The following is a 24786-nucleotide window of genomic DNA, read 5'->3' on the forward strand; positions in this document are numbered from 1 at the left end:
GGTACATCCTGTTCATCTTCGTCCCATCAGTACTGAATCGGAAGAATAAGTACATGTTGTATTGTGTTTTGGAATAACTTTCCTGGCAGGATTCGAGGAATACCTTCCGGGTACTTTCTTCACTCGAAGCACTGAGCTAGCGGATCGCAATATGTCGCCCGAATGAGCCTTTGGTTCAGGTGAGCACCCAACATACTCAGGTACAAAGACGAGAAGTTGCAAGACCACTCTTTTCAAACTGATACATTATGAAAATAATGAAAAGGCATGTAATTCTATACTTGCAAGGCTTCTTGTGTAACTTTCGTCACTCTACGACGCTGTCAGAGAGTAAGTCGCAAACAGCAGGAAATTGAGTAAAGTATCATGATCTTTGCATTGCTATCAGTTCGGTAAGTTGTGTTTTGGTTTCCTTGTAAATGTTCATGTACTCTAGGACCTCTTCCTCCAGCTGCTTGTACACCTGCATGAGACCAACGATCTCCGCTTCGCTGTATCCCGGCAGCGTCTCCTTCGGATTCGCCAGTAACCGGTCCAGCCACGGGTAATGATCCTTGAAGCTTTGTAGCTCCAGGGTCTTCTCGGACAGCAGGTTGTCCAGAGCGTTGACTTGGCGCTGGAGACCTTCTCTGTCGGAGAGTTCTTCGCCCATGGAATCGCAAGGAAGCTCTAGCTGAAGGTCAGCAGCGGCAAAGGAATCCTCTGTCGAGTAGCCAGCTCTAGTTGGTTCTTCCTGCACTTGGCCGTCTGCCTCGGTGACCCCTGGTTCATCTGACCGATGTTCAAATGTAATTGACTGTTCCAAGAGTCTTTTGATCTTACCATCAGGACCGGCACGACCTCTGCTGATTTCGTAGGAAAACAGACTTTTCTGCGTTTCCATATCTTCCTCAGAGCGATACACTTCGATTGCACCGATCACAGTCATTGCGGTAGTGTCACCTGGGGTACCAACCACAGCAAACACGCGCTCTCCGGAAGTGAACGACTCGTTTCCTTCACCGACCTCGTATTCATTGTCTGAGGACGATGCCGAACCAAGATAGTCCGAGTGAGACAAAGTATTGTCCTCACTTTGATGGTGCGGTTCCTGGTTGATAATGTCACTTGGTGAAGCAAATGCTTCTGACTCATTTTCAGGCACTATGTAATCTCCATGAATGTCGTGGGTATCATCTAGGTTATAGGCACCATTTGTTCCAGGCACAAGCTCGGCTTCAGAATGTGCTGCGTCACCTATCCTTCCCCTTATGCTAAACACCGCGTGGGAACGCGATTCAGTCGCTTGTCGAACGGGAGATGCGGTAGGTTTATTGGCCACATCAGCACTTTGGTTTGCGGTTGGCTTCATACCCGGACGGAAGTTATCTCGCAAGTGTTTATCGTTACCGTCATAGTCCCCTAAGCCATTGTTTGTCTTCTGGTTAGGCTCATTATAATAAGATGAAGGAGGCATCTCTTTGTGCTTGCGATTTTCGATCTCAAGTAGCTCTGGAGTCGAGTCGTAATCACTCACTGCCTGGTCATTCGGTGGGAGATTAACGATCTGCTGGTTTCCTTGTGGCGAAGAAAATGGAGATCGCTCTCTCGGCTCTACCAAAGAGTCGTGGTTAGGAATCGGTCTGAACCTCATTGGGCCTTCCTCTGAGTCATAGTCGGCACTTAAAGTGTTCTGAGGGTAACCACCACGGGACGCTTCCTCTTGCTGTCGAGTGGTTTCAACCATCCGGGGCTCTTGCGGAAAAGCTGGATCGTTCATTGGCCTATAACCTGGAGGGTACTCACGATCACTGTCGCTAGAACCGGACTCAGATGAAGCCGAGCGACTCTGTGGTCTGTGGAAACCGTTCTCTTGTTCTGGCTCAGATTGCTGTTCGCTTAGCTGGGCCAGCATGGCACTGGTGATGAAGAAGACACGACCGGCCTTGGGTTGCTCCCGGTCAGGCTCCCGGTCAGGCTCCCGGTCAGGCTCCCTCTGACGAGTTTCGTACTTATCTGGAGACGGAGATCGATAACGTCTGGTAGTCAGTCTCGGTTCGTGATCGTCAGAAGACGTTTTTGAAAATTCATTCTGCCTTTCTGCATTGGGCACCTCTTCGGTTTGCGAAATGTCCTCTTCTTCTTCGATGATGCCATTGTCGAGGATGTAGGTACCTTGACAAGAAGGAAAGAAAATGCATGGTTGGTTGATTTTGAATATTGACTTTTATATCTATGCGAGCAAAAATAAATAAATAAATAAATAAATAAATGAAATGTATATATAAATAGATAAATAAATAAATAAACAAATCATTTAGCACTGGAATTAGTCTTGAATACTACACTATAAAGCGCAGGGGGCTTGTTTGGGGTGGCCAGCGCATTTGTGGCTGTTATTCTTCTGAAAGTAGGCTATTATGGAATGGGTGAGCTATCGTACCTTCCCTTTTTCTGGCAAAAAAAATCGACCATGTGAAAAAAAGAGCGGGAATTTTTGATAGCCGTACTGTTGCTGCGGCATATCATCGTTGTCGCCACTTCCACTTGTGCTATTTCCTACATTTTGACATTCCATGGATTTTCATAGTTTGTTTTTCACAGTTGCCGATTACGACGCAGGTAAAAAGCTTATGCGTAACTGGAGTATTACATGTACATTGTACCTCGACAAGTTTCTCTGTATTAATTTTGGTAATACTAACTACGTGTATTCGTACACGTGTATATCAATATTTCAGACAAGAGATACTCTAAAACCGGCAAATTTACCAGAATATGATGCTCCTAATAGTTTGCAGACACATTTCATTTTGTTCTGAGTGCATTTTATTTGCTTTAGAGTCCACCCTCCTTTTCAATTTGAGTCTTTGTGACGTTGATTATAGTTACTGTCACAACACCAAACATGTGACATAATTTATTCCAATGGTGATTAAGCTTTAATAAAATGTTTCCATGTAATTTCGATTGATGACGGTATTAGCATAAAAATATATCATTTCATTTGTGCGAAAGGAGTTGAGAACATTACATATTTTGTTAGTATAAAAAGAGGAGTAGTTAAAGAGTCATTCTAATAATGATGTGGTCATCGAGTGACGATGAATAAATATTTCTTGATCCATTCATGTCACATAAAAAATTTCTGGTTATATCAGTCGTTGTTAAGGTAGGGTGGAATATACTTGAATTACCATCTTGTTTGACTGACTCATCAAACATTGTACATGTACATGATTGCACGGTCGTTGCTATCACGGCAGTGAGATCACCAGGTGAGAAAATTATATTCTTCTCGTACATTCAGGACATACGAAGTTCTCTCTAATTTTTGATTATGCACTGTATGTATTTTTCAAGATTCGTTAAATTTTGTTCACTTTTTAGGCTGGAGTCAATTTCAGAATACATGTCCGTTTCGGTAACAAAGATCCATGCCATGATCCAAGGCTCCATCATCAGTACCCCCATACAGAAACAAGTTAAAACGATTCTGACAACTTTCAGAATTGATTGCGCAATAGAAAGAAACAAGTTTACGGCTTTTTTTTACTACTTTTAGAAATTATTGAACGCTAGATAGAAAGGATTATTGCAATTTCGACAATTCCAGAATTCGTTCAAAACCAGTAAAAGTCTAAAATGGTGACATCAAAAATAGGGAATTTTTAGGGAGGACATCACAGATAGTTCTGGGATTTATAGAGTATACAATCACACGTTGTAACATTGATACTTTATCTACCTGAGGTTTGTGAACTTGATGCTGTGGAAGAATCATCATCTGAGTGTGTGATGTGATCTGGCTCCATTATCTCAGGTACTGCCTCCTCAACAGCGGCACTCGAAACATCAAAGTGCACTTCGGTAACAGGTTGAGATGGGTCACTGGCGTTTGTTGCTTTGTCGTCCAGCACAGCAAACAGGTCATGGAGGTTGGTCGTGGCATCCTTGGGGTTTTTGTGTTCTTTTTGGACGACCTCATCGACATGGTTAATATCTAATGAATTGTAATTTTTTAAGCGAGAAGGCGGCAAAAGAGCAGAGACTGTTGACTTTACTTCTTTCGTACGGTCAGATGGGGTTCTAACAAGAGCAAAAGTTCTTTCACCTTTGAAAGCCGAATCATCATCATAGTCAACATAGGTGTAGAAGATATTGTCCCGACTGTCGTACATGCCGTAGGAATAATAGAACGGTTTCGTCATTAAGAATGCAATAGCTTCTCTCACCATTTCATCAGTGATCACCCTCTTGCCTGGCCAAGGTTTGTTGTCATCGACTTTGCTGATACCGTCTTCAAGTGGCGTTTCGCCATCCAGTGATTGTAAGAGTTCTCTGACACTGATTTGGTGATTTATTCCCTTCCCAGCATCTATGCGCACTATATCATCCTCTAGGTAGTTACGGGATTTGTCATCGCAAGGTGGCGCTTCCGGTGCATTTGGCGAAGTTCTATTAACTTCTATGCTTTCCTCTCCGTGGTCTGTATCATCAAAAGCTGGTGTTTTCTTTGAATCCTCTGTAGATGCAACTGGGGCATCTACTTCATCTTCAGATGCAAACTTTCTTTGGTATTCTTCCACGGTATCTAAAGTCTCAGCTCCACAAACGTCGTCTGCATCAAACAAGGTCTTATTTTCTGGCGCCAACAGACAAGAAAATGAAATTCTGCTACTTTCATCTGCTTTCACGGCCATGGGTGCGATGACATCCTCAATTATCTGATCATTTTTATCCCTTGATACGTCGTTCTCTTCATCAACACTTGCCACATTGAGATCCTCCAAAGCAGTCATACATTTGAGTAAGCCATCTTTGGCATCAACGGACGAATGGTTCTCCTCACCAGAAACAACTGGTATATCCTCGCCAGTCAGAAATGTTAATACTTCAGAGAGGTCCCTTGTATTCATGGTTGATGCCTTGAGTGGAACGATGATTTCTGGGTCAGCTGTTTGGCTATCAGTTGGATACTCAGTATTTTCGTTAATGTTAGCAAAATCAGATGCCTTAACTTCACTTGAATCATCAACATATTCATCATAACAAGCTTTCACAGTCTGTTTTTCTTGACCATTCAATTCAAGTACATCCTCTTCCGCATGATGGTCAAGCAATGGCTGGTCATTTGGTAACGTGGCTTCAGCTCCTCCAGCAAGACAGATTACATGATCATCTTTCTCGGTGTTGGAGAGATTGTCTTGTAACCGAGATGTATCTCCTTGACTTATTGCCATATCACTTTCATCGTCATGGGCTGGACTAACTGCTTCATATCCCGATTCCTCCTCTTGGCAAAAGGCAGGTGTAAAAGACTCGTCAGCTGCATCATTATTTAGAATATTGCTAGAATTCTCAGTTTTATGGGCATCATCTTTTGATGTGACTAGGATATCTACTTCGTCTTCAGATGCAATTGTTTCTCGGCGTTCTTCTTTGCTGTCAACAATTTCGGCAGCAAAATCGTCTTCTGCATCTTGGTCAGTCGTTGAAATGTTTACATCTACATCAGTGTTTTCATTTTCTGGTGCGAACAGAGAAGAAAGAGGAATTCTGCTACTTTCATCTGCCTTTGCGACCGTGACTGTGATGACATCCTCACTTATCTGATCACTTTGATCCCGTACAGCGGGCTCTTCATCAACACTTGCCACATTGAGATCCTCCAAAGCAGTCATGCATTCCAATAAGCCATCTTTGGCATCAACGGACGAATGGTTCTCCTCACCAGAAACAACTGGTATATCTTCCCCTATCAGAGATGTCAATACTTCAGACAGGTCCCTTGGATTCATGGTTGACGCCTTGGAAGGCACAATGATATCTGGGTCAGCTCTTTGGCTATCAGCTGGATGTTCAGCATTTTCGGATGTGTCAGCGAGACCAGATGAACTAGGATCTGGAGCATTTATTTCACTTGGTTCATAGCTCTGTTTATCTGTTGGTGCGACCAGTTCCTCTTCATCATCTGACTCAACTCTGTCTTCTACTGTATCTATCTTAATTTCTGGGATAGCTACTTTGTTTACTTGCATGCCATCTGTAATATCACTGACATCAGAATCAGCAAAGTCAGTCTGTTGTCGCTCGGTGTTAGATGTTTCGTCCTTGCCATCGTCGTCACTGTACTGGCTCCTAAAGCTTTCATTTTCAGCTACATCTACGTCATCCGGGGATTCTGTGGAGTCTGGTTTCTCTAGCAATGCCTCTCTAGCTGCGATGTCTTTACCGGCATCTTTGACGGTGTCGGCCTCGCTCGACGTCGTAGCCCCGTCTGACTCCTCGTCGACGTCGGCAATATCATCGTCCACTGCATTATTTACCATGGGAGCATTTGGAACGTCTTCAGATTGTACAATCCCGTATGATGTGCTTAAGGTGGTTACACTAGTGCCGTCACTACCGAATAATTCACTCTCTCCTGCAGATGGTACGGATGATTCTTCAGGGGTTGAGATTTCACTAACTATTTGTTCGTGTGTCATATCAGTGTCATTCGTATCAACGTTTTCTTGTGATGAATCTTGTGTTTGCATACCATCTTCATCATCCTTTATACTGTCACCAAAAGGCACACCGTTTCTTTCGTCGTTCTGCTCTGCAGAAGGTTTTATATTATCTTGTTTGATGTCTGTGTCACCTTCAGACATTGGTGAGGGGTCATGGCGATCCTGGTCGACCTCGCCCAATCTCTTCGGTGACGGCGATCTTTCTTCTCGCGGGTCGGACATTTTCGTCGTGTAATCTACAACGGCACTGTCGATGGCGCAGTTGACAATCTCACGGGCCAAATCCTGATATATTCGCTCTTCACCACGGCTTTCATTCTTGACAGAACAACTTTCACCGGCGGACTCTCCGTCAGACGCGTGTGGCAAGGTTTCGCTTACATCTGCATATTCGTCACAGCTACCCTCACTCTCGCTCCCACCGGGCGTGCTGGCATCCACAAAGAGTTGTTCCCTCTGCTCGTTTGCGTTCTCATCCTCCGGCTTACTGAGATCTTTGTGGCTGGGTACATGGGGTTGCTCCTGTAAGGTGTCGAGAGATCGTTGACCTCTGGACATCGACTTCCCAGGATTGTCGATGTCGGTGCCGAATTCGTCCTCGTCTGACTCGCCGTTTCTGTGAATTTTGAAAGACAAAAATGACCAAAGGAAATAATTACCACTGCGGAAGAATATTGTATACAATGCACATGTAGATCACGTTGATCAAAACAAAAGTAAGGTCAACTTTTTTTTAATACTTTATAGTCATCATTCTTGAAAGTCAATGAAAATAACTGAAACACTCAAAAAATATCTTATTATGATACAAATAATGAAGACTTTACTTTCTGTAAGTGTTATTTCCAAAACATTACATTAGATAGGCACCTTTTATTTGATTGACTCAATTAATAGGTATTAAGCGATTCACGTATTTTTTTGCATGTGCGCATGAATTGAATTGTACAAGATACGAATAATGAAAACGATGTTTTGTACATACTCTACTTTCAGGTAGATATTCTAAATCATACTCAGATCGCTGCGGAGCGAAGAATAATGCAGCAACGTTAGACAAGGCAAGCAGTCTTTAACAATAGAGTGGCGGCTATTCGTTCGTGCTTACAAAATGGTGCAACACACCCACTATATCTTCTCGTCGGTTGTATCTGCTTGTTGTACAAAAAGATGGATGGTATAGCACTATTATATGGCTCGCGTTCCGCTATTTCCAAGCCTCCAAATTGTACCAGCACGGGTAGAGGACTTTGGACTTGTCCTCATTATCATACACATAGTAAGAGTGATAAGGGGCTGTTTGTTCGAGGTACATAATAGCCTGGACTGCTTTGACATTACAGTTCTACACGTACACAGACCTGTTTCAAAGCGTGCACACGTTCGCACGATTAACAAAAACGTTAAAGTGACATTTGCTCAAAGTTCGAGGTAACCAGCAGCATTGATTCGGAAACAACTGAGTATAAATCGCAATCAAGTGTCTCTCAATAATCTGAATTAACAACACTTCAAAACATTTAAATCGTTATTGAAATTTTGAAGTAGGCAACCATTAAATTTAGCGTCTTGCATTGATCACCTTTACGAATTGAATTGTGTCATTTTCTTTTTGAGGTACTATCAAGTTTATCCTCAGTCAAACGAGTGACATTGATTAAGTCAGAATTGAATCTATTCAAGACGAAAATACTGAATTAATGGCACAGTATTTTCTTCATTATGCTGCAGTTCATAATACCAATAATGCAGTTCAAAACAAGACAAAGCAAGTTTTTTAAATGAACAATACACATCAGTTTCAAGCACTGAAGTAAACAAACACGTCCTGACGCTAATACTTCTGATTGTATTCATATTTCGTCATTTATGTCAGCATAAAACATACTTGGTATATATACTTCATGACTGAAAACAATGAAGTTTCTGGTATCTATACAAAAGCCTTTTACATGTACATGTATTTGGCACACACCTCTATAAACGACATGTATCAGCGCCTTTATTGTTTTTATCACCTAAAAGGCTATAATACCGCATATAAAAATGTGCGTCATTTCAAGATAGACATAGGATCCATACTTCTGAACTGAAATTTGCTGTTTAAATCGGATTTGAGGGCTGAAAACCTTATCATATGCGTATGTATGAATAGATAACTACAACATTGTGTGTGTGTGTGTGTGTGTGTGTGTGTGTAAGTGCAATATTTCCCGCATATTTAATTGTGGCATTGAACTATGACGAGTTCTCCTGTATAATGTAGGACAACAATATCGTGGTGCTATATCCTAATATGCACAGAACAATTGCAATGCCTATATACCTCTTTGTTTGCAACCAAGAAAAAATGGCGTAGGTGTCCTTTGGCCTGACTCAAGCATAGTACGTTAGTGGTAAAGAAGTTTGCCCTGTGTAGCCTATTATGCGCTAATAACAGAGGGAGTCAGTGAGTTATGGCGCGTTCTTTCTGCCTAACAGACCTTTGGTATTTGCTGTTCAGGGTTAGAGTGCATTCTTTGGGTCACATGAGTTGTATCTATTTCCTCTTATCCAGCAACCAGAAATGCCTGTATTGACATTTTCATAAAGCGATAAACCGCAGATTTCGATATACTATAAAACACAAACTCAGAACGTCAAATAAAGGTGTGTTTCTTACAAACAGCATTTCCGCTATTTACAGGTACAAATCAAAACAGAATGCGAAATCGTAAAAGCCATGCAGTGACTATGATTATAATAATTATACACTGGCGTACTGGTTAAGGAAGACAATTGAATCGCAATGGGCTCTTCATCACAATACCAGAAATGGTGGCTCCCGTGACCGAACCACATGAATTAGTGAAGAATTAAAATGAGAATAAATGGAGAACATAATAAATAAGCAATGTATTCCCGCCGGTTTATAGGTTGTTCTCTTTTCTCTTTTTAGAACCCTGGTTCCGATGGCGTGAATAGAAACACGTGAGCTGTAATGGGGGAATCTTGACAGTTGGCGGAAGCATGAGCACGGGTTGGAGTGAGAAAAAGTCTTGCCAGTCGAAAAAGACGCCTGAAACGGACTTGATCGTCTTTCTTTTTCGCTCATGACTCTAGAAATATGTTTGAGCTGAGCAGCAGCTATAGCATGATGATTATAGTTTGGTATTAAAACACACGTCCCCATGCAATAACGTATGTTTGGGTGATACACGGTAGCTTGTGAGCTGCATGTTGGTACTCACCAAAACTTTTATGATGCTGTAGCCTGCCAATTAGACAGCTATTGTTATCGTAGCTCTCAAGACGTATTAATTCCTTGATAATGGCGCATAAAGAAGATAAACACCGGATCAAGCAGCTGTCTTGTATCTTGCAGTAAATTGCACAGTTATATTTGAGCAACAGACAATACTGCCGAGATACTAGGTCCTCATAAGCTTAGCTATACGACTCACAATATTCACTTTCAATTCACTTCTGCGGAGCTGCTGCATGAAAGCTCAAATAGAAAGAAAGGATTAGGCCTAACTGGACGATCCATTCTGAACGTAAAATCACAACAAAAACCTCACGAGACTGGACAATACCAAGCAAACACACATAAGGAAATCTGCTGCTGAAAACCTGCGGCTCACTCTACTGTGAAGAAAGACGATCTCTTCACAGAGCGCTGTGTAGTGCAATGTTGCACACAGTGTAGCAAACGATCGATGTTTGCCAATTATTTCATAATCGCCTTGAACCTGCTCAACGATGATAGACTCATTTCAGGCTCCAGAAAATTGTAAATAATTACGGAGGGAGACTTAAAATGTATCACGAAGAGCGGGCGTACCCTGGTTTGTTAAACAAAACAAAACAAAACAAAACAAAACAAAACAAAACAAATCAAAACAAAACAAAAATTGATTCCTGAAGCAAAAGTGGGCTTTTCATAGTTTGATGAGTTCCCTTCATATCATGTACATCATTATTTTAGTCAATTATTGTCATTTTGGGGTAATAAATTATATCGAGTATCTGATTTTATTTGAGAAATTATGAGTTAGAAAAGTTGATCAAATCCAAGGATAAAGTAGATGTAGGCCTATATCCGATGGCGATACAAAGAGCTGTGCTACTTTTGACGCCTAGTGCCTACTTAAAATTGAATCGTGACAGGCTGCATCAGAAAACTACATTTACCACTGCATAGCATTCGCATTTGTAAAATATTCAATGAATTCAACAAACTTTCATTCGATATCGAATATACCTTCACTCTATATGTACCGAATTGTTTTTATCAGTTCATTCATAAGATCAACGATTTCCAAAGTAAATTTGTGATTTATAGTCAAAATACTGTTTTCCACGGTATAGTGGTGTATCAATACAGGTAAGGAGGGAGGTTGAGTATAATAAATACAGCAGAATGTTACTGTGCACTGATTTCCATCTATGCCTACTGGCAGACCAGGGGGACATTTCATGAAGCAGTTTGGTCGGATATTTTTCTGACAAACTGTTAAAAGCTACTGAAATCCTTGCATCTGATTGGCTTAGAGCAAATTGGTCCGACAATTTTTTCGGACAAAATGCATCATGAAATGCCCCCTGATGTCGGCCTGGCGTTTAGGTTCTCTTGGGATTCCAGTGCGATTTTAATTCACATTGATTTCGGTTTTGATAATTAGAGTAAAATCAAACGAACAGAATGGTCGAGGTTTCAGCAAAATCGAATCTAAAATGATAATGTTTTATATGGTTTTATAAAACATGAATATCAATCTGCCACTAAGTAAAATTAGCAAATTAAGTCCTAAAGTTTACATCCTTTGTATTAGAAATTAAACCGAATAGAACTGAATCTAATCGGGGAAAAATAAACCCAATTTTATTGGTGTCGCTTGTACTTATTACATAGACCATTCTAGCATTTATACGTGTGCTGCGAAATTCCCCCTTCTGCTGCAACAAAGAAAAATGTGCCAAAGAAAATAAGAGCATTTTGAAAATGCAGTGACCCGAAGTAATGCAAGGCAAGAATTGGAAGATTGGTCCTCGCAGAAACGTTTTGTTATGAGTCAGCCTGCGTGTTTCAATGGAGTAGCTCGTGCAGACAAAGAATTACTTCATATTAAAGTGAGATTGGTTTTTCATTCCTTCACAATAGAAAACGTGAGTGATGTGGGGAAACTTGTAAAGTTCCGCTCATTACGATAAACTATAGGAGTCCACATACCCTATAGCGATAACGGTGAAATTTTAACCAAAACCTCACTGGGACTGCTTTAAGTAACCCCTCGTGTGCTTTGGTGCCGATTAGCATAGAAAACCTCATGACGTTGTTACACGCTGTCAAAAGTCCCTGGTACAGAAAGGGGTACCACGACAATGCTCCTTGGCAATAATTTTAGTTGGACACTCTATCTATTAAAATTCATATCTATGTATATCAAACTTTTTAAAGAATCTTAACACCTTTTTGAGTCAAACGCGGCTACAAAACTCTACATTTTGTGAAATCAAGCAGTATAATAAAAGCCACCTGACGAATTAAAATGTAAATCTGAGCTGAGTTGAGGGTTGACAAAAAGGATCATGATACCATTTCATTGTTGGCCGTCACACAATTCTATGGTTTCACACAGGTTACTGCGTGATGGTACTGTAATCCGTCATACCTTTTACCTCAATTTATTCATGCCTCCTTAAAGTGTCAGAATTGACTTTGATATAGTTTCAGTACAGTTTGGATATATATTATGTTTCCAAAATGCCGATTCAATAGCCATACTACCTTATATCAAATTATTGTACATAAAATTATAATAATATATGAGCACTATGTCATGACCTCGAAGAGAATATATTCTTACATGTATATATACCATATGAATCCCATCTAACAAACTTCATATCAGATTATTATCCACCTCATCTTTAGTACAGGATTTAGAATCATCATTATAGTAAACCATAAGAGTAGGATTATACCCACTTGCCCGCCTCTTCCTCATTTTCCTCTCCGCCAATCTCACGCAGTCCTGATAGTCGATCGTACACGACGCCGACAACGAGACTGGGAAACAAATTACTGACGATCAGCAACCAAGTCGCAAAGTTTTCCATGGTGGATCTCCCTTCTTCTTCGGTTTCCCCATCATCGGACTCGATGTCGCCTTTCCAGCCCGAAGCATCCCCAGTCGCCGACTCATCGCCCATGCTGGCTTCAACATAGCTGCAATTCTCGTCACATTTAGATAATGTTCTTCGCTGGTATTAAAATGACTTGTACAGACAGTTTACATCTCGACTCTTTAACTTCTGATTCGCCTTACGTAGCAACCGTCTGGGAGGTAGTTGTCAGATCATTTAGGACCCATTTGTCAATTCGCTGGGCAGGTAACTTGATGGATGGTTTGTAATTCCTATTCGATGGGTATATACTTTGTTGGCGTGACATTTTCGTATTGTTTTGTTTGAAATAACCAAGGATGGACACTCGTAAATCTCGGAAGTATTCCAACCAGTAGAAGTACTGTAGCTTGCTATGCGCATTACTGACACACAGTTGAAAATTTTTACCTCTTTGAAACAAACCAAATTGAGAAATCATTAATTGAATCACGTTGGGCCTATTATCACAAACTGAATCCATTTTCCTCCTTGGCGGTATGGGTGCCATTTAGAGTTTTATGCAAACTCTCTGAAAACGGATTTACAGAAATTTTAAAAATATATCTTTAAAAAATCAGTTTACAAGGGCTTAGTATATTGAGTGGGCAAACTCATCATTTTGACGAAATGATCAGTGTCTTTGAAATCAAAGCAAGGGCCTTGACATTCAATACATTGATTTCAAAGTAAACGTCTTTGATGGACTTTGAGAGGTTAACTTTAGGAGTTCATCGTTGTCCAGGCCACTGCGTCCAGGTGGTTGGAATACAGCACAGCACTCGTCAACTCGCCTCCCGTGGCAGCTTAGCAATGGGTTAATGATTAACAAACCCTAATAAGACCTATATTTACATCTACTAATCGCGTACTTCGCATTCCATTCTACAAAGTTAGATTTAGTAACACGGGAACCCCACCCGGTCAAACCTTAGCTGGGCGCAAGTCGTGAGCTCACTCGTTAATTATTTAGGTCACATTGTTTCTCGAAAGGTAAGTTCCACTCAGATTCAAGCTGGCTCTAATGGAAAGAATGAAATCTGACGAAAAGGAGAGTAACGTTTTCTTTAACTCGGGACAAAATAATATAGGAAAGGTATGGTGTTTTAATGTTTAACACTTTCTGTGCCAGGTACTTTGTACAGTGTGTATAATGCTATAAGGTTTTCTGTGCCCTTTTATTCGACACTTATAACACAAAAAGGGTTAACATTTGTGTTTGAGAAACGATAATATCAGTTAACTGTTGCAATCATAACGTGTTTTTGTTTTTGAAGGCATACAAAATCATGAAATGAGGAGACGTTACTTGTTTGTACAAAGAATGAATAACACACAATGAGAGCTTTTCGTCAAGAAAGAAATGGAGTTGATATCATTTTGGATGCATGGCATGGAAGACTAGTAATACGACATCATCATTATAATGTAATTTGCATTATTGTAAAATTCCATGGCTTTCTCATCTCAACTAAAACTATACCATCCCTTTAACGTGAGGTTACCTTTCACGTGTGAAACTGTATACGGGCAAGTTTGTTGATTACAAATGGCTGAAAAACATATCATTCTTCTCGTGCAAATATGAGACAGTCACGAGGAATCGCTCGGGAATCAAGCAAAGTTTAAAAGAAGACCATACACGACGATAAATCAAGTCTGCAGACGTCAAGGAATGCCATTAACACTATGACGGCAAATAATTGGTTCAAGCAGCTGACAATCTTGCATTGTTAACACGTCTGGAGTTCCATGTCACAAAGTGGCTAATTCGCAGGAAAATCCCTAAAATGGCGCCATAAGAAGGCTGCAACAAGATATAAAAATCATCTTTTGGGGGATGATTTTGCTTCTTTACTTCCTCCTCAATAGGTGATGATGTCGAAGTCTTTTGTTATAGCTGGGGTTGGAACCAGGTGCGAGCATAAACACTTGGCCCAGGCGAGGTTGCTTAGAACCAGTTTCCATGGTGATGAAGGGCTATGACATCATACTTTGGTACTTCATTGCTGAGTAATTACAACTTACAGTGATTTGAAGACGAGGGTGTAGATAATTCTTCTTGAGAATTCGCTTTCAAAAAGAGAAGATTTAGTGAAGTCAACTCGAATATGGAGTGGAGTTTCAATATTGACCCGTTTAGAAGCGAGTGCCTATTTCTAAATCGAGTGCAAAGGCGATGTTAATAAACTTCTCAAAGCCACTTGATATATCGCAAATCGGCCTTTGATCAAGACATTGGCTAAGTCGAACAAAAATTCTAATCCCGGATGGATATAACATATGTTAGTTATATCGTGTAAGTCGAAATTCACGTAAGTCGAATAATATTCACGGGTCCCTTTGGATATGACTTTTTAGGCGAGGTTGACTTATCTTCCAACTTAATCAATTTCCTCCGGAAACACGATAGGTTTGGTCCCAGTTCTGTGGGGATTTAAAATTTAGTGGCAACTGAGTTAACCTATAAAATAATGTCCAAATTGAAAAACAAAATATGAGTAAATTGATTTATACTTGAATGCCGTCCATCTTTCAAAGACATTGAGATTCATCAAAGGCAAACTCTAGCACGGCTATAATACTAGTACTTTAAGAGTAAACAGATTTTGGTCAATATTGATTGAAAATGACTCTTCAGTGATTGATATATGCGATAAAAATGGATGATCTGCGTGTGTTGTGACACGGTCTGTGGTGTGATGACTTCAAGAAACACCCCTTAAAACATGGTACATATAGAATATCAGTGTGACAGCTGTACCACCATACTAGTTAAGCCACACAAAGCATTCCACTTTGTAGTTACGCTGACTATCTGCAAAAATTTTTGTTAACAAGTTGGAAAGAGCTTGCAAAGATTGCGCATAACATCTGATCTTACTTGCTTGCATGTGATAAGTTATATGAACAACCACGTTACTTGGAATATGTATGGGAACTTCTATAAAGGCAGTCATGCACTTGTGGTTATTATGTTGATATTTCATAGGCCCCTCTACCCTTTTGCAGCTATAATTGAAAACCGCTGCGACAATTTTGATTTTGCCAATTTCGACATGCACATTGTTGGTGCGTCAACGTCATGCTAAGTTCTGTCCCTTACAATCAGCGTTCTTATAATTGAGTAAAACGGGAACCAGAGAAAGAGAGAGAGAGAGAGAGAGAGAGGGGGGGGGCATGTTCTATTTTATTTTCAATCAACATGCTGCGAATTCTGCATAAATCCGAATGTCTACTCCCAAGCAGTGTTGGGATATCACGGTCATTAAAATGCACATAAATCAAGACTCCTTGAGATGATCGTCGTAAAGTATTCCTTCACGACCAAACTTTGTCGCTTCAATGAGAGGTGCGATTCACATCTACCCCTTTTACCCCCATAAAAATGAAATTATTAATATTATAGTTTTATTCCCACATAGTATCCATCTCCGAGTTCGTATTTTCCAAGATCAACCTTTCTCTAGGGAAGGCTTTGGAATTTTGCTTTCATATGCTGTTGGTCCACACAATTCAGACTATTGTCCCTTCGGCAAACAAATATGTAAAGCATCAAGATGTCACTGTATATCGAAATTCTATCCGACACCGAAACGAAGCATACCATGGTATAGCTAAGGTTACACTCCATTCCACTGGAGAAATATGAATCCCTAACAGAGACAACATTTTGTTCCTTTCCTCCATTTTTAAAGGACAAGTCCACCTTCATATACATGTGGATTGAGTGAATGCAGCAATATTAGTAGAACACATCAGTGAAAGTTTGGGGAAAATCGGACAATCTGTTCAAAAGTTATGAATTTTTAAAGTATCTGCGTAGTCACTGCTGGATGAGAAGACTACTATAGTGTATGATGTCATATGCGTACAACCATATAAAGAAAATAAAAAGAGAATTTCACAAAACTTTACTTTTTGAATTAAGTGCACATTTCATCAACTCGTTACTGACATAATGTTAGGGGTGATATTATTCCCCCTGCCTTCTGAAAGAGAGAAGTCAAGTGTTCTTTTGTTATGCGAGAAAAGTGAGAATATGTCGAATTTTCTTTACTCTTTCTTTATATCGTTGTACTCATGTGACATCACAAGCTATAGTAGTCTTCTCATCCAGCCTTCAGTGAGCAGAAACTTCAAAAATTCATAACTTTTGTACGGATTGTCCGATTTTCCTCAAACTCTAAATGATGTGCTCTACTAATATTGCTGCATTCACTCAACCCACATGTCTATGAAGGTGAACTTGTCCTTTAAAGGGACATTCCAGACGATTTTCATAATTTCACATCATGTAGCACATAAATCGACAACTCCATGTATAGATTTGTGGAATTTATTGTGGTTCTTGAGCAGAGAAACAATACTTTGAAAATCCTTAAACAAATTACACTGAACAAGGATGATGACATAGGAGGTTCACATATTTCAGAAATATAGCAGTGTAATTCCATTACAATACAGCTTGCTTGCGAGTTCACCTGTAAATAATCTACGCATGCCTTCTTCTTTTGTTCTGTTTCCTCGAGCCCCAACTCATGCATTCTTATAGTGACTCCGCCATGTCATCATCCTTGTTCATTGCAATTTGTTCTAAATTTTGAAAATATTCTTATTCTTCATCCCAATTATCACAAATTCTTAAACTCTGCCCTCAGTATAACTAATTTATAGTTGTTCAAATGTAAAAATCTGAAAATCATCCGGAGGTCTCCTTTAAGTATATAATACCTTGCCGTCATGAATAGGAAACAATATCAGCATTTTTGATAATAATAAAAGTGCCCCCCCCCCCCAATTCAAATATAATGTAACGATGTCAATGTAACACATTCTCTCACAGTGGTATCCAGCCTTAATATATCCATAACCCGCGTTCTATATACAGCATCTATTTGCAGATGAAACAAAAGCCCAGTATTATAGTGCTTTAAAATAGTTCTAAAATGTGAGTTAGGGATAAAGACAACCAATTTAAAATTTTGAACAAGTATAATCGATGTTAAGTATTGTTAAATATACAAATTTGAACAATAGTTATAACAAAAATGTTCCCAGACTAAACCGTCTACAGTTATGGTTTAATGAGAAAAATAGTGATATCTCCTTACATTTTAGGCTTTATTGCAAAAAAAAAAAATGGTAGGATGTTTTGTGATACAACTGACCTATTATACACGTATGCATCAAAAGTGATATCTTGAACATTTTTTAAATCACTGCTCCCGAAGGCAAACAGGACCTTTAACTATGGGGCACAGCGAGGGATTAAACCAGAATACACATAAAGGACAGGATATTGAAAGGAGTAACTTAGTTTCATAAAAACGGAATAACACATAAATGCCAGTCTACACGTTCAATGTATATAAAAGAAAAAAACGTAAACATGGAGCCGAAAATACAAGGGGGGATAATGATCCCAGCTGTTTGGAGATGAAAACAAGTTTGATGGCAGAATCTGGAGTATTTGTCGTTAAGAATTGCATTCAAAGTACACGCACTCCCTTTACTGAGCAATTTAAAGAGTTCGTTGCTCTCAAAGTAAAAAGCATTTCAAATCCATTTCTCGATGTAGGAATGGTGGTTCGATGGCATCAGTGATTGGTGATTGTATTCATGCTCTGTGAGACTCCGCCAGTTTAGCGTCACTCCTATGACTCCGGAGAATCAACAACCCCGATAACGTCAAGCCCCTATAATATGCTTGGATCATATATTCTTTTCAAGACTAAAACTTGCCTTTAAAAGGCCCAACACTCGTTCGTTATAGTGACCCTCGCACGCTGTGCCCTGGAAGACGGAAAGATCCACATCCCTCGTACGCCACAAACCATTACAAATGGTTTACGCTGCTGACTTTTGACCAACAAGATATATCATTCATCATTCCCATAATGCTTCCATATCTTCTGCCACACCAACCCCCAACCTCTTGTCTTATCTAACTATGCAAGATAATTCGAGGACTTTCATTTCACACTTCCTACCAGAAAAGACGCTTCCTTGAATATCCTTCTTTCTTTTTTCTCCTCTCTTCTCTTCTCTTCTCTGGAATTCAGTGTTCTCTTTGAATCTGTCAAGAACTCACACCCACACTACTTTCAAAATCCCGCCAATGGACGCATCTCTTTCTAAAAAATGATGACACAGCAGCACTAACATTCATATCTAACTGTCATAACCATAAAGACTGAAAGCAATACATTAAAATTCATATACAAAAGCTGGATCGTTTTGGTGATCCCTCGCAGTTATATCTCCAAGTTGATTTCTATCCTTCGAGTTTATGTTAAGTTTATTACTGCTTCTGACCGTGAGCGATATACAAACCAGGGGTTTCAGGGACGATCACCGTAAACTTATTATATAGTAGAGACTTCAATAGCTCAGTCAGTTGGAGCCAGCCGGTTTAGCATTTCGGAGGTCTCTGATTCGAATCCGGTTGGAGTCCCATTTTCTTTGCTCATTTTCATTCATATCAAACTCAGAGGTTATAATTGGGGCACTCCTGCCTCAGATTTGTCATAATTAATCAACATAACGCATTGCAAAATGTAAACCATCAACACTGTTGACGTGTCTGTTAAACCTGTCAAAAATGTGAATGATCTGAAAAGATGAACAAAGGCGAAAGCATAACATATACTAAGCGCGGTCTTTTAGTGCTGGCACGGAGGTGAGAAGAAACCTCCCTGGTACTTGTTGTAAACCGTCTTTTCCACGCCATTCTTCCTATAATCTAAAGGAGGCCTTGGCTATCGCTATGATTGTAATAGTCTCATTTTCAGAGTTGATCACATGATATTATAACCTACATGACAAGTCAAAGCACAGTCAAGTGTTTCATTCATCAAAATAAGAATAAGAATACCAGTCCTCTTTGTATACACCAATCAGTGTTCATTGTATGTTTGTTGTTGGTTGGGGAGAGTATACCCGAGGCACTCCCCCGTGCTCGGTGAATCATATCGCGGAATTCGTAAAGTTCACTAGCACTAAATCACAAAATATTCACCTCATGGCTTCGGACTCACCGTCCAAGTTTGGGGTAAATTCTTGCTCTACGAGTTGGGAAGTAGGCCTATACTGTACGAAGCTATGACCACTGAAACCTATGGGTTTGCAAGCATATTCACCAAATCAGCACGCGAAAGAATATCAGTGCCAGTAAGATGACGTGATGGAATGCTCCAGTATCCAAGTGATACATGAATGTTGAACTTCACATACGACAAACAATGTATTGTGGAGTCTTCGTGATGCGAGAAGACGTTGAGGTGTGCAGCTGTTTGCAACTTCGATTTGGGGGAGAAAATAAAATGAATATGTTAGGGTCGATCTACAATCATGGGTCATAAGGCCTTCCTCCGCTATGAAATATGAGCGTGGTCCCAGACAGAAGACCCCCTGCCCTCCCGTCAATATCAGTTACATTTCTCTCTTCCGCGTCTTCATACGGTTGCTGCATGAGAGATGCAGTTTTCATCCAATTAAACAGAAAAGACATGAATGATTTGGTTGCGACAAGGAGCCACACGATCGGGAGCTAAATACGCCAGCTTCCATTGATGCAGTCTTAAGAGTTTGAGGGGCATCTCAAGCTTCCAAGCTCAAGCTCAAAAAGCTAAACTTCGTGTTGTTTTTGTTCAGCATTTTATGACTAAAGATGGCACATACTTTACAATACAGCTACGCAGAAGTAAACAGAACCCCAAGGAATTTAAAGGACACTTTCCAGATAAACAATAGGTTGCACAACAATCGTGTCTTTGGAGCATGGAATCCATCTTTGCAAGTCTCTAATTATACAGAGCGAAATTTTGTCAGAAGGTGGAGTTTGCTATCAGAATCAAATCTAGCTAAAAGTCTTAATTTCATTTACAGTTTAAAATTTACGTCAAATCTTGAATGAATCCCCACCCCTTCAGACGTGTGGTTAAAGTTCAACCAACCCCTTGAGGCGAATGATAATATTCCAGTATCAAATGACGTGTTGGTGCTTCCGACACACACATGATCAGTTTTCATGAGTCCGGGTTCTGTTCAAGCCTCCACGCTTACACCTCATAGATGTCATTGCGGAATCTTATCTTACCACCTTATATAGCATGTCATGAGTAGCAATTCCACTCAAAAACTCACCCATGCAACCTCGTTTGCTTGCTGATTATTTTCCACTTATGATAAACACTCAACATTCGTCGCAATGAAAAGGCATCTCGCTTATCTCATCACGAGTTCGTTATTAATATTATCCCTGGGCAAGACAAACAGTCTATACTTCATTCTTTCGACGCTGTGAATTTTCATTTGTCCACTGTGGTTTCAAATATCTGTTCCCCCTGTGATTATTGTTCGTTTTTTGAGATTCGACAGTAATAATCATCTTCGGTTTCTATAATTGATCTTCTGTAAGCTTCATTGCGCAAAGTGTCACAAAGAAACGGGTGAGATACATGTATTCTGTCGAAGGTTATCTTTATCAGATGACTCATGCGTGTTGCCAAAGATGTAAATATTTTGTGACATGTGACATTGAAATTGTCTTCCCAGTAACAGAGATCGAAGAGAATCTATTAGAGCTGCAAGTCTCTGACCTGACCGCACAAATATTTATTTATACTCCCTGAGAATTCGACATTTCAACAAAATACAAGCATGACTCGACTTCGGGAAGCAGTAAAACAATGCCGAGATGAGAACATTCCAGGGTAATATTTTGCTTTGACAGGCACTGAATATCATTGCAACCATAAATAGTCCATCGTCTTGTGTTCAACCATGGAGGTACTGGGCGAGCTACGTGGTTCAACCAAATTAACATAACGCCATACATAATATATAATTCCACCATGAAGATTTATTTTGCTTGATGTGTTTGAACACCATCTACACATCACAGGAAACAGGTAGTTCGAACACGTCGTGATCATTATTTATGACGTCATGAATGTTAATTTGCCTTAACCAGTACTGAAAGCACCCCTGGTTTGAGAAACGAGCCGTTAAAGACAAGATCATTATCTGGAAGAGTCAATAACTATATTACCTCAGCAACGCCATTCCTGAGTTACTCAGCACTGGCTTATGCCATAGATGCACCCTAAAACACTTAAATCTCGTCATCATTATGCGAGGGAAGGATCTCTACAGCTTCAAATCTGCGGGAAGCATAACAGAGATTTGCAAACTCTCCTTTCAACAAATCCACTGACAAGCACGAGACATAGACTCTACACTCGTCATTTGAAATTATGGTAAAACATTAGTACTAATAATCATAAACCAATGAGCTTCAAACTACATTCCGAAGTGCTGATAAAGCACGGGCCAGGAAATATGCTCACAGTTCGTATACTGCTGTTTAGTCTAGATTAATCAGCTTCACTGTCCTAGCACATATAATTATAATGAAATGGATAGCTGTACAATGGTCGCGAATTACGTAATCCTCCGTTCAAATTTTCTGACATTTCGTGTAAAGGACGTTTCTCCTTATATAACATTCCCGTAGACAAACAAAGTATCCCCTGATCATTTTATTGATGCGATATTAAGTCGAAATATCTTCCGTGAGACGCCATTGTTCGGGATCATACCTCCTCAGTAGGAAAAAAATAAGCGTTTTCATAATCAGTTACCGAATAAAACATGCATGCTTGAAAGTCTTTTTGAACCAACGTTTAAAACAAACTGTCTCGGTACCTATCACACTAAAGTTAAAAAAACAAGTAAGGGTCATTGTCTTGCAACTTTGGAGAAACATTCCACCTTCTAAGGCTGACAATGGACTTTGTAGGGTCAATCGGACGTCAAGATGGATCCACAGCGGAGGCATAATAAACAATGTAAACATAGTGGGGAATATTTCTCTTTCAGATAAAAATTTCGTGACCAAAATACAGGTTGTATTAGGGTTTGCGAAGAGTAGGACTACATACAATTTGACAAGATTGATCTAATGTATATGCTAAAATTCGAGGAGAGTTTTTCAGCTATTTCTGTTTTTATTAATTGAATCGCATCGAATATCCATGGCGATCACTTCAAAAGACGAGGGCGGTCTAAATTCAAACTCTAAATGCATTCTCCGTCGAATCTGGTTTACATTCATCCCAGCAAATATCCATTGCGATCACTTTAAAGAAAAAGAAAACACTTTCAATTTTAAGTCTGTTCACCAGCCTGCCGTGAAGTTTGGGACTAAAATATACACCCATAGCAGACAGACGGTGGAAGAAAAGGGATAGTGCAAAAAGAATCATGGCATTCGCTAAAAAATAGCCCTGCTAAAACTGCTCAACTGTTTCATCCTTTAAATAGAACTACATCACATTTACATGATGTCAACCCCTAAAACGCAAACACCCTTTTTTCGAAATTCGAGGTAAATCAGAGGGCAGCCCAACCTTGGCGAACTTTATTGTCTCCAACTCACAAACTGTAACAGCTGCTGCAACCGTGTTGTCTTAATTATAAATGCATGTAAGTGTAGTACATTTGTATACGTTATACGCTGTGTTTGCTGTAGGCCTATGTCACGCTCTTTCCTCGGAACATGGGCGCTGGTTATGTCATGAGTGGCCTAGCTAGTATAGACATGTGAATTAAGACTTGAAACAAACAGGTATTGACATCATTGAGATTTTATCTCTGTGAAACCGCTAATTCCAATATTAAAAAGCAGATTTATCCCTCACCCTACCCCCACACATGCACGCCTTATAATACCATGGAGCTACTAAACATTAGTATAGCTCCATGATAACACCAGGAAGGTGATTCACCTCCTTGTATGATAAAGGAGCATGATATATAGGAGCCACATGGAGAAGATGTATAGGTAGTTGGTAGTCATAATCAAATTAAACTGTGCCAAAACAACTTGAATCTGAGCTATACGGGAGGAAAGAGCTTGAATGTCGCGATGTCAGATCTGCTCATTTTAACCCTTTTGACAACTGTTGAGTTTGAAAGTCCACGGAGGTCAGTCTCTCTTCACCAGAGACTACTCTCCCTTGTAGGCGCGGCGTTAAACTTGAGAAAGAGCACGAGAGAATTGGGAAGGGCGCGGGAACCTCGGAACTCCGACAATAATTGGACGCAGTTTGTAGGAAGAGACTTCGGTAAATTTACTGAGGCATATGAATAGAATACGCCGAAAAAGACGAGACACCGCATCGCATGTTAGTAGTGAAGCTTACCCGTTCGTGGCCGCATAGCTCAGCGCCCAAGTGGCAAACATCCCCGTGATAATGGCTACGAAGCCAAAGAGGGCGAAGAGTGAATCGAGCATAGCACCGAGCAGACATATCTTGTACACTGCACCACCCGGCATGTCATATTGACGAAGACGATCTTCGATTCCCGACATCTGTTGTGTTATTTGCTCTAGCCTTTGTTTCAGCTTACCACTGATTGTTTTCCGCTCGCTTTGTATCTGTTTGCATGCTACTCACGCGCGAACTCTTGCAGACAGCGATCAACATCTCCCTCACAATGTAGTCATATCGATAGTGGTTTGCAATCGGTGTCACTGTCTTCCTGTCTGCTGATGTGAGTGATGAAGTGACAAAAAAAAAGGATTAGGTAATATGTAGCTAGGCGTCGCTGGGATGGGCGGCTCTCGCTCCATGTAGGCGACCTACCTGATACGCAGATGATGACAAAACGAAATCATCGTGATCCTTTAATTTACCAGTCGTAAGACTAGCTGTACTGGGAGGTCTCCTGCATGTCCTGGCAGAATCGATATTGATTAACAAGTCCTCGAAATCACCACCACATAAAGAATGGAGTAAATAATGTGTGACGTTATTGTTTCGAGGCTACGAACGTCCACAAGATAGATGATGAGAGCTAGATTTCCCTTCAGTCCCTAGATAGCACTTGTCTCATCACACGAGGAGATTGTCAACAGACTTTTGGACCTCTCATTCACAATAAGCATGTTGTTGTGAGTGCAAATGATAAGAGATTACAATACAGGCTAATACTGTCATTACTATGTTCGCTTGACTGCATCACTAGTCTTGCAAAGCGCAGGGATTTTCTTTTTCTGCGCTACCCCCCCCCCCCCCCATACCGAAATATTTTCACGGGTCTCAAAAACAGTATGAAATATGAAATGTGTTCATTT

General features: G+C 40.2%; 1 protein-coding gene across 1 annotated transcript; it reads right to left on the reverse strand.

The window, feature by feature from the left end:
• Positions 1-258: 258 nt before the first annotated feature.
• On the reverse strand, positions 259-24021 carry LOC139721914 (uncharacterized). The gene is made up of 3 exons (XM_071633243.1): positions 23852-24021; positions 3728-7110; positions 259-2154 (listed from the first exon to the last, which is right to left on the reverse strand). The coding sequence occupies exons 1-3, from the start codon at positions 24019-24021 to the stop codon at positions 365-367; spliced, it is 5343 nt and encodes a 1780-aa protein (XP_071489344.1). The 3' UTR covers positions 259-364.
• Positions 24022-24786: the final 765 nt, after the last annotated feature.

This window comes from Diadema antillarum, unplaced genomic scaffold (genome assembly GCF_040938485.1).
Source record: "Diadema antillarum isolate AM-2024a unplaced genomic scaffold, OU_Dant_1.0 scf00000014, whole genome shotgun sequence".
Classification (NCBI taxonomy): domain Eukaryota; kingdom Metazoa; phylum Echinodermata; class Echinoidea; order Diadematoida; family Diadematidae; genus Diadema; species Diadema antillarum.

Coding starts and splice junctions, on each gene's coding strand:
- LOC139721914 (XM_071633243.1), bottom strand. CDS start 24,021: ATGTCGGGAATCGAAGATCGTCTTCGTCAATATGACATGCCGGGTGGT. Junction 7,111..23,851: donor AGCTATGCGGCCACGAACGG/GTAAGCTTCACT, acceptor CAAAATTCACAG/AAACGGCGAGTCAGACGAGG. Junction 2,155..3,727: donor ATCAAGTTCACAAACCTCAG/GTAGATAAAGTA, acceptor CTTCTTGTCAAG/GTACCTACATCCTCGACAAT.